Source organism: Crocodylus porosus, unplaced genomic scaffold (assembly GCF_001723895.1).
Source record: "Crocodylus porosus isolate Cpor-Errol unplaced genomic scaffold, CroPor_comp1, whole genome shotgun sequence".
In the NCBI taxonomy this organism is placed as follows: Eukaryota; Metazoa; Chordata; order Crocodylia; family Crocodylidae; genus Crocodylus; species Crocodylus porosus.
The window spans coordinates 10,311,083-10,324,856 of record NW_017728914.1 but is presented as its reverse complement, the minus strand read 5'-3'; the positions used below and the strand labels follow the sequence as shown (position 1 = coordinate 10,324,856).

Below are 13,774 nucleotides of genomic sequence, written 5' to 3'. Positions count from 1 at the left end.
GAAAATGTCAGCAAAACTAGAGGCAAACAAATACTTGAAACAAACCCAGATGCTAGCATCTCCTTCCCCAATCCAGCCCTTCATGTGCCAAGACCTAAAAAACCTCATGGTTTGCTGTGTTAACACAGAATTATCCTGTTTTAAAAACACATCATTATTTACTGACCAGGTCATCTGAAGGGCAAAGCAACTCAGTTTGTCAAGGCTACTGCACTGGAACATTCACAACTGAATGTGCTTTGAGAGCCCCGGGGGTGCTCTACGGTGCCTTGAGATCTTTTCAAAGGTGCCATGGGGTGCCACACAATGTTAGCACTGTGAGGTGTGCAAACATGATTCACAAGATGAACCTAGAGATTTCAAATAGGAATCCATAGAGTTCAAAACATTCTGACAAGCTGTGGTCTTTCTGAGTTTTTGCAACGGAAGAATTTATCTATTACTTTTCTATAGTAAAAAAAAAGTAAAAATTAAGAGTTGGCATTTTCTGAGGGGCATCTGTATCTAACAAGGGGTGCCTTTGACAACTACTGGTCTATTATGTTTATATGTTGCCTGGAGTTAGGTAAGAAATCAATCAATACTACAGAGTTTTTAATAAAGAAACAAAACAAAGAAAAGAAAATTTTATTCTGTAGCTGTTGACTGTCGAATATTAATGACTCAAAGGTTAAACTCAGTACCGGTAAAAGTAAAAGAGAAAAACCCTAATTTAAGCAAGGTAGTTAAAGCCTTTAATTACTTTATCTCCTGTATAAGAAAAAAATGCAAGGATTGCACAAACGTACCCTCAAAGCTTAAACAACGTAGGACAGCACAAGTGTGCGGGAAGGGGTGATATGAGGAGTCAGTAGCAAGTCTGTAAAATCTACTGTTCCCATACTGATATGTAGTCTAAGTTCAATTTTCACAGTTGGGGTATGTATGAGTGAAAAACCATATAGAATATTAGAAAAACATGTGGGGCTTTTAATTATTGGATAGACTACTGAGTCACACAAAAGCAGCAGACAAATAATATTACTCAAGAAGGAGGGATTTTGCTTTTTTATCATTGTACATATTAGCATTTCCCAGTAAGGACAGACATTATATTTGTAGCACTATGCACACCCTTGCAGTGTTACATAAAATGGGTGTAGACATGCCCCCCACCTGCAATGCTACAAAAATGGCACAAGTGCTACAAAACATGTCCTGTCTGAAGCAGGAACTTATATGTAGCACTGCATTCTTAAGCACCACATATAACAGTTACAGGTTTTGGAAAAGCTTTGTACAGTTACATGAAGCACCACAGGTGGTCTTCTACTCCACCAGCATCCCACAGTGCTCTGCTTTCCCCTGGAAGGTATTACAGTACCATGTAGAATCCCTAGTTAAGGATCCTATAGCACAATGATTTATACAAATACAAGATTAAAAAAAAGTGCCTCTGTTCGAAAAATCTTAGCATTGAAGAAGCAGGTATAGGAAAACAATGAGACACCATTGGTTAGCTTGAAATCTCTGAAATCTCAGCATACTAGTGGCCTAAGAATTGTCAAGGTTTTTCATAGGCATCCTGGCACAGAAGAATTTTAAGGAGGCATTAGAAGAAGATTAGGAGGTAGCTTTGCAGATGTTTACAGGAAATTCTCCCAAGCTTGAGGGGTAGCGTGGGAGAAAAGCACAATAACAGCACCTTGAAGGCAGACAGTGATTTCACAATAGCGTATGAGAGAAGCTAGGTAAGATGAGCGTAGGTTGTAAAGAAATCAGAAAATGACGATAAATAGCTTGTGTTTGACAGTGGAGGGGATTTACAAAGAGGAATGACAGCATGCAATTCAGCTGAAGGTTTCCCTCCCAAGTCACTATTAATATCTATTATTTAAACGGTACCAATATGGAACACAGAAATGAACCCATACAAAAATCACTGAACAAAATGTATATGTACTAAAGGCTGCTACCCATTTGTAACTCCAACAGTGGAGTAAAATGTGGAGTAAAGTCCTATTACCCTAAAGCAAGGGATGTTTAACTGTACAGAATGTTTAACTGACTTAGCAATATTAAGGAAAAAGGTCCACAAAAGAATTGACCTAGACGACCTCTGGGCCCAAACTCAAAAGGAGGGTTGGAGAGGGGTCTGGATAACACCTGATATATGGCCTGGTGATTAGAGCACTGGGCTAGGAAGTCAGAAAGTTGCTGATTACGATCTGGGTGTGGGAAGTCTGGAATTCGGGTCTGCTGCTTTCTGGGCAAGTGTCATCATAACCATTAAACTATTAGAACTGCAACATGTGATGACCCTCTTCATATTTCCAGGACTTATGTTCAGGTACATGCATATGAAGGTATATAGCTGTGTGCTCAGCCAGTGCACAGCCTATTGTTCCTGCTGTAAAGCCACGGGAACTTTCATGGGTAACAGAAGCGAAAACCATTCAAAAATGGCAAAAATGGGAAAAAGTAATTTAGGTGTGTTAAGTGAAACAGAATTTGGCCCTCTTTATTACTTTGCTAGTTAAAACTATGTAAAATTTAACCCCATGCTACTTTGTTTTGATGCTTCCCTGTTAACATTAACTTCTAGTTTGATACCCGCCTAAATTCAACAGAAGAAAATAATGTGAAAGTCTGTTCTTTTGTCCTGTCATTTTATCCCCATTCACTACTTTTCTCTTACTTTGTTCTAAAGTATATGAGAGTACCTATTTTGGGACTAGCAGTAGCTCAGGAGAAATGACACTAACAGAGATCTCATATTATAAGACATAAATCTTGAAGTCTGATTTTATACCTTTTCATAATATAATATACCTTTTCATAATATAAATTCATGGAGATATATTCAGGTAGAAACCTGAAAACATTCCATTTATCCCTATGGCATTGATCAAAGCCAATCAATGCAGGAGCTAATAAGAACAGTGTTAGCTCCTTGCATTTAACTAGCTTATTACTGTGCCCTTGGGGGTTTGATTTATAAACCATAGTGCAAAATGTTCCCAGTCTAGTGCAGTCCTTTCTAATACTGCAGCTGACAAGAAGGGGAACTTAATAAAAGGTCTGTGTGGGTCTATGTGAATTGTACTTACAAATATATGCTCCCAACCACACCATCCGTAACACATGGACATTTGACTTTTGCCAAAATGCAAGGTTAAAACACAGGTTGACAAAAGTAATTGTCTGTCTACCCTGAAGTCAGTGGCACAGAACTGAATTTTACATTGACATACCCAGGCTATCTTTAAATTAATACACTTTGGTGTGGCTAAAAATTAGCTGCAGCCACACAGTGATCAAAGAGAGGCTACCTTGCTTAAATATTCACCCAGTCTCTCAGGAAGGTTTTACAGCCTGCACTGAGCTCCAGCTACTGTGGCTACTACTACAAGTACCTGAGTTGGCTAGTTTGAAACCTGCTTGGGTATCATTATAGGAGCTGAAAGCCAGACCTATGACTGCACTGTAGACAGAACTGCATGCTTCTCTTCAGAGGGTGCATCTAAACATGTGTTTTACTGTGGCACTGACTAATTAGCTCCATAGTAAAGCATCACTATCTACATTTGTACCCATATTAGGGCACAGTAAATTAATTAACTCCACTGTAGGACAGTATTGTCTGGGACAAGTGCTATCCTATGGCAGAGTCATTTAGCACACCAAAACACATATAGACAGTGACCAGGGCTGGCTGGGGTATCAGGGTGCTACGGTGCAGGGGCTGCCTGCCAACTAGCCTCACACTGTAACACCCCTGTGCCCCAGACAGTCTCTGATACCTGATGCCACCACCCTGGGATGCCCTACCGCAGCTCTAACTGCTGTCGTCCTGGGCACATGTGTATGCACTGCGCCTGGGAGCCATTAACTCCAGCATGAACTGTGCTGGAGTTTATTTCTGTGGGTTAATTGTATGTGTAGATGTACCCAGAGAGTGTCTCACTGTTGCCAGCAGAAGCATGTTAACAGTGATAAGGAGGTGGTAGGCCAGAGTGAAAAGATCTTTTTATAATTAGGATTCAACTGCAATCATGTAAACATGTTTTGAGATTTTACTTACCATGAATGGCGTGTGCTCCCAGTGGGTGGGGGGGTCATGGCAGTGACAGGAGTATGGTGGTGGCGGCAGGAGCGTGGAGGCGGTAAGTGTGGAGCTCCCAAAGATGCTGCCAGAGCTGTCAGTAGCAGGGAGCAGAGGGGGTGGCAAGCCTTGACCAAGGGTCACGACCACCCACAGCCACTGCCGGCAGCAGTGACAGCAGCCAATAGGAATCATGGACCACCTGCAGACACTGCCAGGTCATGCACGGCAGGTCATGCACTGCCATGGTGGCGAGCGGTGACTGCCTGCAGGCACTACCAACAGTGTCGGCAGTGCCTTTTTGCAGAGGGTGCACCACCATGCTCAGGGGGTGCATGTGCATCTGCATGCACCCCCTACACATCGTCCCTGTTACTTATGAAATATAAGGAGGTGCACTAACTTCAGTTGGACTTTGTACTGGCACTAGAGACTTAAATGTGAGCAGGGGCTTTCTCTTGCTAACTAACAAATCTTTACATTTTTTCCTAGAGGAGAGAGGTGAATTCTATGAAAGCTCACAAGCTGTACAGCAGTGACTGTCATCCTCTAGGCCAGGAGTCAGCAACCCATGGCCCATTTGATCCTCCTGCAGACACGGGGCTTCACCAGCAAGAGCTGTCCCCATGCTGCTACATGGAGAAGTGGTTGTTGTGCAGCTCTCCTGGTGCCAACATGGAGAGAATAAGTGGTAGCAGTGAAGTGTATTCTGTCCAAGTCTGCGGATGATACAAAACTGCGAGAAGAAGTTGACACTGTAGGGCAGGGAACAACTACAGGCAGACATGGACAGGTTGGACAAATGGGTAGAAAACAATAGAATTCAATTTAACAAGGAGAAATGCAAAGTGCTGCACCTAGGGAGGAAAAATGTCCAGCACACCTACTGCCTAGAAAATGACCTGCTCAGCAACATGGAAGCGGAAAGGGATTTTGGAGTCCTAGTGGACTCCAAGATGAACATGAGTTGTCAGTGTGACGAAGTCATCAGCAAATCAGGAGATGCATAACAAACAGAACCAAGGAGGTGATACTTCCTCTCTATCGGGCACTGGTCACACCACAGTTGGAATACTGTCTCCAGTTTGGGCACTGCACTTCAAGAGGGATGTGGATAACCTGGAGAGGGTCCAGAGAAGGGCCACTCGTATGGTTAGGGGCTTGCAGGCCAAGCCCTATGAGGAGAGACTAGGGCACCTGGACCTCTTCAGCCTCCACAAGAGAAGGTTGAGAGGCGACCTTGAGGCTGCCTATAAATTCATTATGGGGGCGCAGAAGGGAATTGGTGAGGCTCTGCTCACCAAGGTGCCCCTGGGGGTCACATGAAATAATGGCCATAAGCTAGCAGAGAGCAGATTTAGACTGGACATTAGGAAGAACTTCTTCACAGTTATATTGGCCAAAATCTGGAATGGGCTCCCAAGGGAGGTGGTGCTCTCCCCTACCCTGGGGGGTCTTCAAGAGAAGGTTAGATAGGCATCTGGCTGGGGTCATCTGACCCCAGCACTCTTTCCTGCCTATGCAGGGGATTGGACTCAATGATCTATTGAGGTCCCTTCTGATCCCAACATCTATGAATCTATGGCTGAGACCTAGCCAGTGGTGAGGCATAGTGAGTGCACAGGGGTGCATGTGCACCCCCTGACAGCACTGGTGCACTCCCTGTCAGGCCACACTCCCTGTTTAGGCAACCACCTGGGGGGCAGGCATGAGTGCCGGTGCCCCCCTGCAAGCGCTGGCCGGGGAGCAGGACCACTAGTAGAAGTGGCTGTGCTGCTTGTGGAAGTGGCCGCAAAACTTCTGGAAGTGGTGCAGCCACTTTTTGGTGAGTGAGATCAGTGGTACTTGTTCCTCCCCATCAGTGTGATTGGCCTCCAGGGGACCCTGCCTCACCCATTGCTGACTGGTGTCACTGATGTGCCCCACCCTGACCCAAAAGACACCAGTTGCCCACGGGCTAGCACAAGTTTAACCACCTGACTTTCATCAGAGCAAAGTAATTCTGGCCACAACCTGAAAAGGTTGCCAACTGCTGTTCTAGACAACTGCTTTGTTTGTCCAAACACTGCTGCTAGATCAGTGCTGTTTTCTTCTCTGCCCTGCTGCACTGCTATTCTGTACAGCAGGGTTATCAAACTTGTCTGGCTCCATAAGCCAGATGAGTGGTACAGGATCAATCCCTAGACAAGATAAAAGGTGCAGGGGCAGGCTCCATGGCCAGACTGGGACCATGAACACCTCCTCCGGTTCTGGTCCAGGACCAGATGCCTGGCATCCTTGGTGTTTTGTTGCCACCATGGAAACAAGCCACAGTGCTGGGCTCCTTCCCGTGGTGTTGCCGTGGCTTGTGCCAGATCTGACCTGTGGGCAGTACGTTTATACACCAGTTGTACAGGGGGGCCCAGAAAAGCAGCTAGAAATATGCCAAAGATAGGATAAAGCTGCTCAAACTTAGAACAAACTTTACACATATGCACAATATTCAACTGCTATTACTAGCCGGCTATTCAAACACAAGATGTATATTTGAAGTGAAGAGTGAAAAAATAGCACCTTAGTCTCATTCCACTGGACCTAGTGGACATTTTTATGGAGATCTACCAGGGTCTATGAGGATGATCCTGCAATCTTATCTGTGTGGAAAAATTCCTCTGTTTGTAGAGGCACTTCATAGGACTTGGCGTAGGTGGATCCAACAATGGATCCTCCAACCAATTTGCTTTCTTATACATGCTTATTTTGATGTTCTGTTTATCCCAAAAAAGTAAGTTGCAACTTCTTGAAAAAACATCTGTAGGTTCAGGCTAGATATCAGGAAGCACAACTTCACAGTCAGGGCGGCTAGGATCTGGAACGAACTTGCAGGAGAAGTGGTGCTGGCTCCTACCCTGGGGGTCTTCAGAAGGAGGCTAGATAATCACCTACCTGGCGTCATTTGACCCCAGCATTCTTTCCTGCCATGGCAGGGGGTCAGACTTGATGATCTGCTCAGGTCCCTTCTGACCCTACCAACTATCTCATATTATTCAGACTAAAATTTGAGTCTAGTAGTGGGAAACTCCAAGAGAATATTTTGGGGAGAATTTGACATCAAGGGGTCAAAGCATTACAGAAATATGTTAGTTTCAAAACTAAAAAAAAAAAAAAAAAAAAAAATCTCAATTCTACTATTATATTTATAACATAAGATGTTTTTGAATTCCATGTTAGCTTCCTTCATTTTTAGTCTGAGAGTCAGCCTATTTTTGGAGGTTTATTTAGGGATATTTGTACCTCTTGTTCATGAAGTTAAAAACTCAGCAAAAAAGCAGCGCATTTTGATAGCTTTAAGAACACATATAATTATTATCAGTTTAAATAAAACTAAATTAGAATGCCACTCATTAAAAGTGTAGCATGAAAATCAGGAAATTCTATTCAGGTTTGGGAAACAAACTTGGCTTTATTCCTATATCAACACCATCTTTAGCTATTCAGCAGTTTAATTCCAGCCATTATACAACTATCATGCCAAGCCAGGAACTTTAATATAATTTATCATTACATATTATAACTGTGCATGGTTCTTCACAGACAAATAAAAAGATAATGTCCTAATGCCTTCATCAGCATTTCTAACAGAGACCACAGACCCTCATTTCCATTGCTGCAAAAAGACATCTTCAAACCTCCAACTTCACATGTGGGCTAGTATCCTGAATAAACTTTCTGCACTCCAACAAGTTTTGAAAGTAAGAATCATGATTACAGTCTCAATGTGCATGCCTGAAACTATGTCCTTTATCCACAATTCCACAAATAGCCAGGAAATAGGTTCATCCACAATTGCTGTCTATTTATATAGCTCCTGGAATGCAACATAATTGCTCATAACGCTCACCATTACAGTTGCACCTAGACTGCTCCTGAATTTACACTCTAGTTAAGGACACAAAACACTGATCCACTGCATTCAGTTAGTGATCATTACTAAACAGACGTGAGATTTGAGTTAAAGTTGTGTCATGTACAAATATTCTTATAGTCAAACTAGCCAATTGCCTGTCAAGAATGATGGGGGGTGAGGAGTGGGTGGGGAAGGAGCCCTGTGCCCCCCCATCCAGGCCCGCTCCCCCCTTCCCTCCTGCTGCTTGGGGTCCAGGCCCACTCCCCACCACAGTGGCAGGGGGAAGGGATGGGAGGAGTGGGCCCGGGCCCGGGCCCGGGCCTGAGCCCAATGTGGGGCAGGACCGGGCCTAGGGGTGGGGAGAAGTCAGGCCCTGTAGCAGAGGGAGAAGCAGCAGGCCCAGGCTGATCCAGTGGTGGCAGGGGTATGGGAGGAGCAGGCTCAGGGCCAACACAGGGGTGGGGGTGGGGGAAAAGTGGGTCCGGACCCAAGAGGGGGAGGAGGCTTGGTCCTCCTCTTCCCCAGCTGCTGCTGTGTCGGAATGCAAGTAAAGTGTTACGGACAGACAGACAAGCAGACAGGTTAAGGCTTTTTTAATATTGGAATGCTGGCTTTCAAACAAAACCTTCAATTTCAACAGCTTTCAAGCTTATCTATATAACAGTATTTTACATTTGTGATGTTAGTGTTACCTACTACACTAAACTTTGCTTAACCAAGTTTTTTGGGGGTGTCTGAAATAAATTATTTGATAAAATAGCTGTGAAATAACATCCCATGGAGCAGGTTGTCATCTGCCTGATATGGCAACAGTCTTGCTATTTATACCAGGGATTGGTGTTTTTATTAAAGCCCCTCTAGTAAAACAATTACATGATAATCTGAGCTTCCAATTTTTCTTTCTTTCTTTTTTTTAATTAAAGCAAATATCTGGCTTTAGGCTATGTGGAAAAAACTGAAAGAGTAACTAGAATGCAACCCAAAGCACAACCAAAATGAAACCAAAAGGCAAACAAGGAATAGGCTATATATATTTTTAAATTGCATTTAAAATTCAGTAGCAGTGTAACAATAAACCTGTTTATTAAGCAACAATAGGCAATAGGAGAGTTTACGGCTTGCTCCTACCTTTGCACTGGAAGTGGTGGGTTGGTGTGGTAAGCAGCAGCCTGTCTACCATGCTGTCTGGCCCACTGCAGCGTGCAATCCCAGGCTCTTTGTACCCTGCTTTCACCCATTCAGAAAGCCAGCGCAGGCTGCAGTCACAGTGCAAGGGGTTGGTACCTAGAGCCCTAATGATGGAAAACAATTAACAATATTTCCTTTGCTTATAAGCAAAAATAATGTCCCCCCAACTCCACCAAAAGTGTTCATTTTATCCAGCTCCTCTACATTAAGCCTTTATTTCAAGAAGGAAGGAGGAAAACCCTCTGAATATTAAATGGATTGTGTGAAAAGGCTTCTTTCAATCCCCTCTTCCCTTCTTCCAATTATAAAGCAAACCAAAAGGCTAACAGAAAAGTAACAGTAGATCAAAGAACTATCTCTTTTCTGCTACAACAGTGTCAAGAAGCCAACTACTGTTTCACTGAATTTGTTTATTTCATTTTGACCTTACACTTTTTTTTTTTACCTTATGACCCAACATACAGAGCTTGAGTTGTTCTGCTTAGTTTTGATCAGATAGCTCAAGTGGCTGTTTACCTAAGCAGGCAAACACTTCCACCAAGGATACCCACCTGCATGTTCAAAATGCAACCTTGTTTTCTGCAAAACTTGTTCATGTGACACTGAAAATCACTTCTGACTAATATTAGAGAGTAAATATTTTTTTCTTACGTGTCTGCTGGATGGATTCAGTAAAACAGTAATGAGAGTGGTTAAAATAGACATATTTAAAAACTGAAATAATCATTCCTGGAACTATTTCATTATCTTGTTGAATTCTGTTACAAATACCAGTCAATTACCCGATCCTTAACTGTAGCCCTAGATTATTTAGCCTGAAGTTTCTGAAATAAGGAATGCAATGGGAATTAAAACTCCTCAATCAACCTGCCTCTGAAAACTCTTTCTTGTAAATATACCTTCACTGCCTAACAAGGAACTATTTCTATAAAGAAGTGCTTAGTTATGACAATTTGAAAAGTCCCTGGGAATTTGAAACAGTGTAACAATGTCAACCACAACACACGTTTGAAGACATTCTTTGCAAGAAATCCTATGGGACACTAAAAGAATAAAGCAACTTTTGTATTAAACACAGTATACTTTATGAACCAGACCTACAGCTCTGATAGTACATACTACCTTGATTGAAGAAAATATGCATACGGTTAAACCAGTTCCTATGAAGCAATGAATTTAACCTGGTCCCTTTCTATCACAGGTAACCACGTCACATAATCTATTTTAAACTTATCAAACTGTGCCTTAAATTGTCCTGAGCAGTCAAGCTTATTCATGAAAGACTGCTTTTGCCAAATGTTGGATTACACCTTAAAAACCTTTAGAGATAAAAACTTAGCAGTGTATATAGACAATATTACCAAGGGGAGAACCCATTATGAAAATGCATCTAAAATAAGTGGTTATATGTTTGACCAATTGGAGTGTCTACATGAGATAGTCTACTGTGCAGCAGAGTAATTAATGGGCGGGGGCTGGGAATCCAGGCCTTGCTTGTTCCCCTGAGCATCTTTTCCCAGCATGGAGCTGGCTGCTCCATGGAGTGGGTGGGGGCTAGGAATCCAACTCTCACCTGTTCCTTGGAACAGCTCCATGCCATGTGGAGATAGATGCTCTGTGGAGCAGGTGGGGGCTGGGATTCCCAGCTGCCACCCACTCCCAGAGAAGCCAGCTCTGTTCAGGCAGGACAGCTGCCAGAGTGGGGAAGATGGGGGCTGGGCAGGAAGCATACTGGCAGCTCCTAGCAACTCCCTCCTTGGCAGGGAAGACCTGCCCATCATGGGACTTGCTGGCAGCAGCGTGTCCTAGTGGGCATGGGGCCAGAAGAGCTCTGCTGGCTGCAGATGCAGCTCATTCCTGGCCCTGTGCACATAAGGTCCCTACCCAATGTGCCAGAAGACAGCTGCCACTGCAGCTGGAAGAGCTCTTCTGGCCTCATGTCCACTGGGACTGGCCCTGTGCCCCTTGCCAGCCCTTGGGATAGCACTGAGAGAAGCCTGAAGCTCCCCCAGGCTGCTGCAGAAGAGCAGAGTAGAGTGGGAGCAGCCTTGTAGTGGTTTTTCCTATTGGGAGCAAATCTGCTCCCAAGAGGGAGCATGTGTAGACATGATCCCAGGAAGGCTTACTGTGCAGTATTTTACTTAAAAGCACATGTAGATACACCCAGTAACAATATCACATTAGATGTTCTGTTCCATAAATAAAGGAAGTAGGCTCTAGATTTGATTATAATTGTAAACTTATTCCTATTAAATTTGAAATGGAGTTATTCAGTTACCTGTTAAAAATCAATTACTATCTCTATGTGATGAAATGTGAAGATCCCTGGTTGTCTTTTTAAGAGATGCATGCTCTTCTAAGACTTACTTTTAAATAAAAAGTACACCAAATGCTACCAGTATTGCTGCTGCTGCTGTACTGGTGCAAGTTCACTCAAAGATGCTGTTCTGGGAGCACCTGCAGCCAGGTGCCCAGTTATGCCTGTGGGCCCCCTTGCAAGCTCCGTGCAGCGTTGACTACACAACCAGCTAGAAAAAGCAGCAGGGCAGCACCCTAGAGGGTGCTGAGGCTGAGCTGGTAAGTATAGCATATAGAACTAGACTGTGGAACCATGGGTAAATCATATCAGTGTGAGATGAGGTTGTATTTTTTTTAAACAAACAAAGCACTTACTGGTATTTCTCTTGGGCTAGGATAAATCTCCTTCTCATATGCCTACACAGGAGGTGGGGAAATCTTAAGGTTTTTCCACTGAATCAAAACCATTTTCTCATAAACCAAGGTATGAAGCAGCAGGTCCATGGAGACAAATTTATTTTAAGCTGTACTTTGATGGACACATTTATATTTTGCACAACAACATGCAATTATAAGCTTGGATAATTTGTAGAATGGCTTAAGTCCTTTTAAGGGCACTGAAGTAGGTTCATTTATTTTTAAAATACTGGTTGTTCAGGAAAACAGGATTGAAAACAAAAAGGCAAAACATTGTTTTTCAGAAAAAAACCCTAGGAAGGGTCATCTCCTGCATAAGTGTGATACCATCAGAAACATTAAAGCCACTCACATTCACCCTTCTTCTTTCTCATTCAGTGGGTTAATAATGCCATGGAGTCCCCTTCAACAAACCCTATCTAAAGTGTGATGCAGACTGGCCAAGTACAGACTGTCAAAAGGCCCAAGGCTGAATCAATTCCATCTTTGCAGGTTAGTCTAAACTGCAGAGATTAAACTGAGAAGCAAGTAAACAGACATTCACTTTTGATTCAAGAAATGCAGCCACATGCCTGCAGTGGCCCAGGCCAGAAGCCAGGGTGGGAGAAGGGAAGGGGGAGGGGGTAGGGAGTGCACTAGAGCATAACTCCCAGTGTGCCAAAGGGAAGCTTTCGGGAGCAGTCACCCTTCTTCAGGGAATGAGAGAAGCTAAAGGTGTAACAGGATGTCTGTGAAAATGTAAATAGGTAGAAGTTAGAAAGACAAAGGTAAAAGAAGTAAGGGAGGGGGATTCAGGCGGGGGGGAAAAGTCCAAAGGGAGTGATAGAATACAAGGTCCTGTTACACTTTTAGCTTCTCTCATTCGTTGGAGTCTCAGACCAGCAGAGACTCCCTATGCCTGAAGAAGGGTGACTGAGCCTGAAACCTTGCCTAAAACCTGTAAAACTTTTTTTCCAGCTACTCAGTTGGTCTAATAAAAGATATCGCTCAAGGAACCTTGCCTGCCTATGACCTTAGACCAACACTAGTACAATCAAAAAGCCAGGTAACCTGTCTGCATCTTACCAGCTACAGCCTATCACCAAAGCTAGGGATAAACATTCAAAAATCCTGAGCCTGCATTGATTCAATCATTGCAGGTTAGTCTAACCTGGCTAGGCTAAATCAGTTTTGTAAGTGGACAGACATCCCAGAAATGCAGGCACATGTCTGCAGTGGCTCAGGCTAGAAGCTGGGGGATGTTAGAGTAGCCCTCCCTTCCTTCCACAGCATGGAGCTGAGGGGGGTGTGGCCAGGCTCTAGCAGGTCACTGTGATTAGCCCAGCAGGGAATTGATAACAGTGTTTATCACCACATTAAGAAAACAGAGAGACATTACCAGCTACTTGTTGATTCTGACTGTTGATTCTACCTGTTGATTCAGCAGGACCTTAGCTAGCATATAGTCTGTTGGCTAATACACAGACACCTCCTCAGCAAGACAGAGGGGAGGGGGGAATTCCTACTTAGCGGGGAGTGGTGAAGGGGGGAGATCCCGGGGGAGCAGCTTGCAGTCTGTGCTGGAGCTCCAGCCAGGGAGCAGAGGGGAGAGGCCAGCCCTGTTGTGGAAAAGAGAGCCCCACCCAGCCCAGAAAGCATGCCAGGATGCTGGGGGTGTCTGGTTTATCTTAAAGTAGCAAGGGGTCTGGGACAGATATTGCATAAACCAATTTGACCCAAATCAGTTAAGTCTGATACTATACATTCCACCAGGTTTATCTCAACCTGGTTTCAGCTATTCTCAAACTAGTTTATGTGCACTGAACATCTGTTCTGTTACAGGTTTAAACCAGTTTCTGATCACTTAAACCATGCAAGAAGACAAGTAAGGGATAGGCTAGTTTGTCCTGTCACTCAGCAGT

At 43.8% G+C, this 13,774-nt stretch overlaps 1 protein-coding gene across 5 annotated transcripts in view; it reads right to left on the bottom strand.

The window, feature by feature from the left end:
* The window catches only part of SLIT3 (slit guidance ligand 3), a 938,430-nt gene that overhangs the window by 119,946 nt on the left and 804,710 nt on the right, over positions 1–13,774 (bottom strand). For all 5 annotated transcript variants that reach the window (XM_019534858.1, XM_019534861.1, XM_019534859.1 and 2 more), the window contains one exon: positions 9,099–9,262. In XM_019534858.1, coding sequence (XP_019390403.1) covers positions 9,099–9,262 — 164 coding nt within the window. The remainder of the gene's footprint in view (positions 1–9,098; positions 9,263–13,774) is intronic.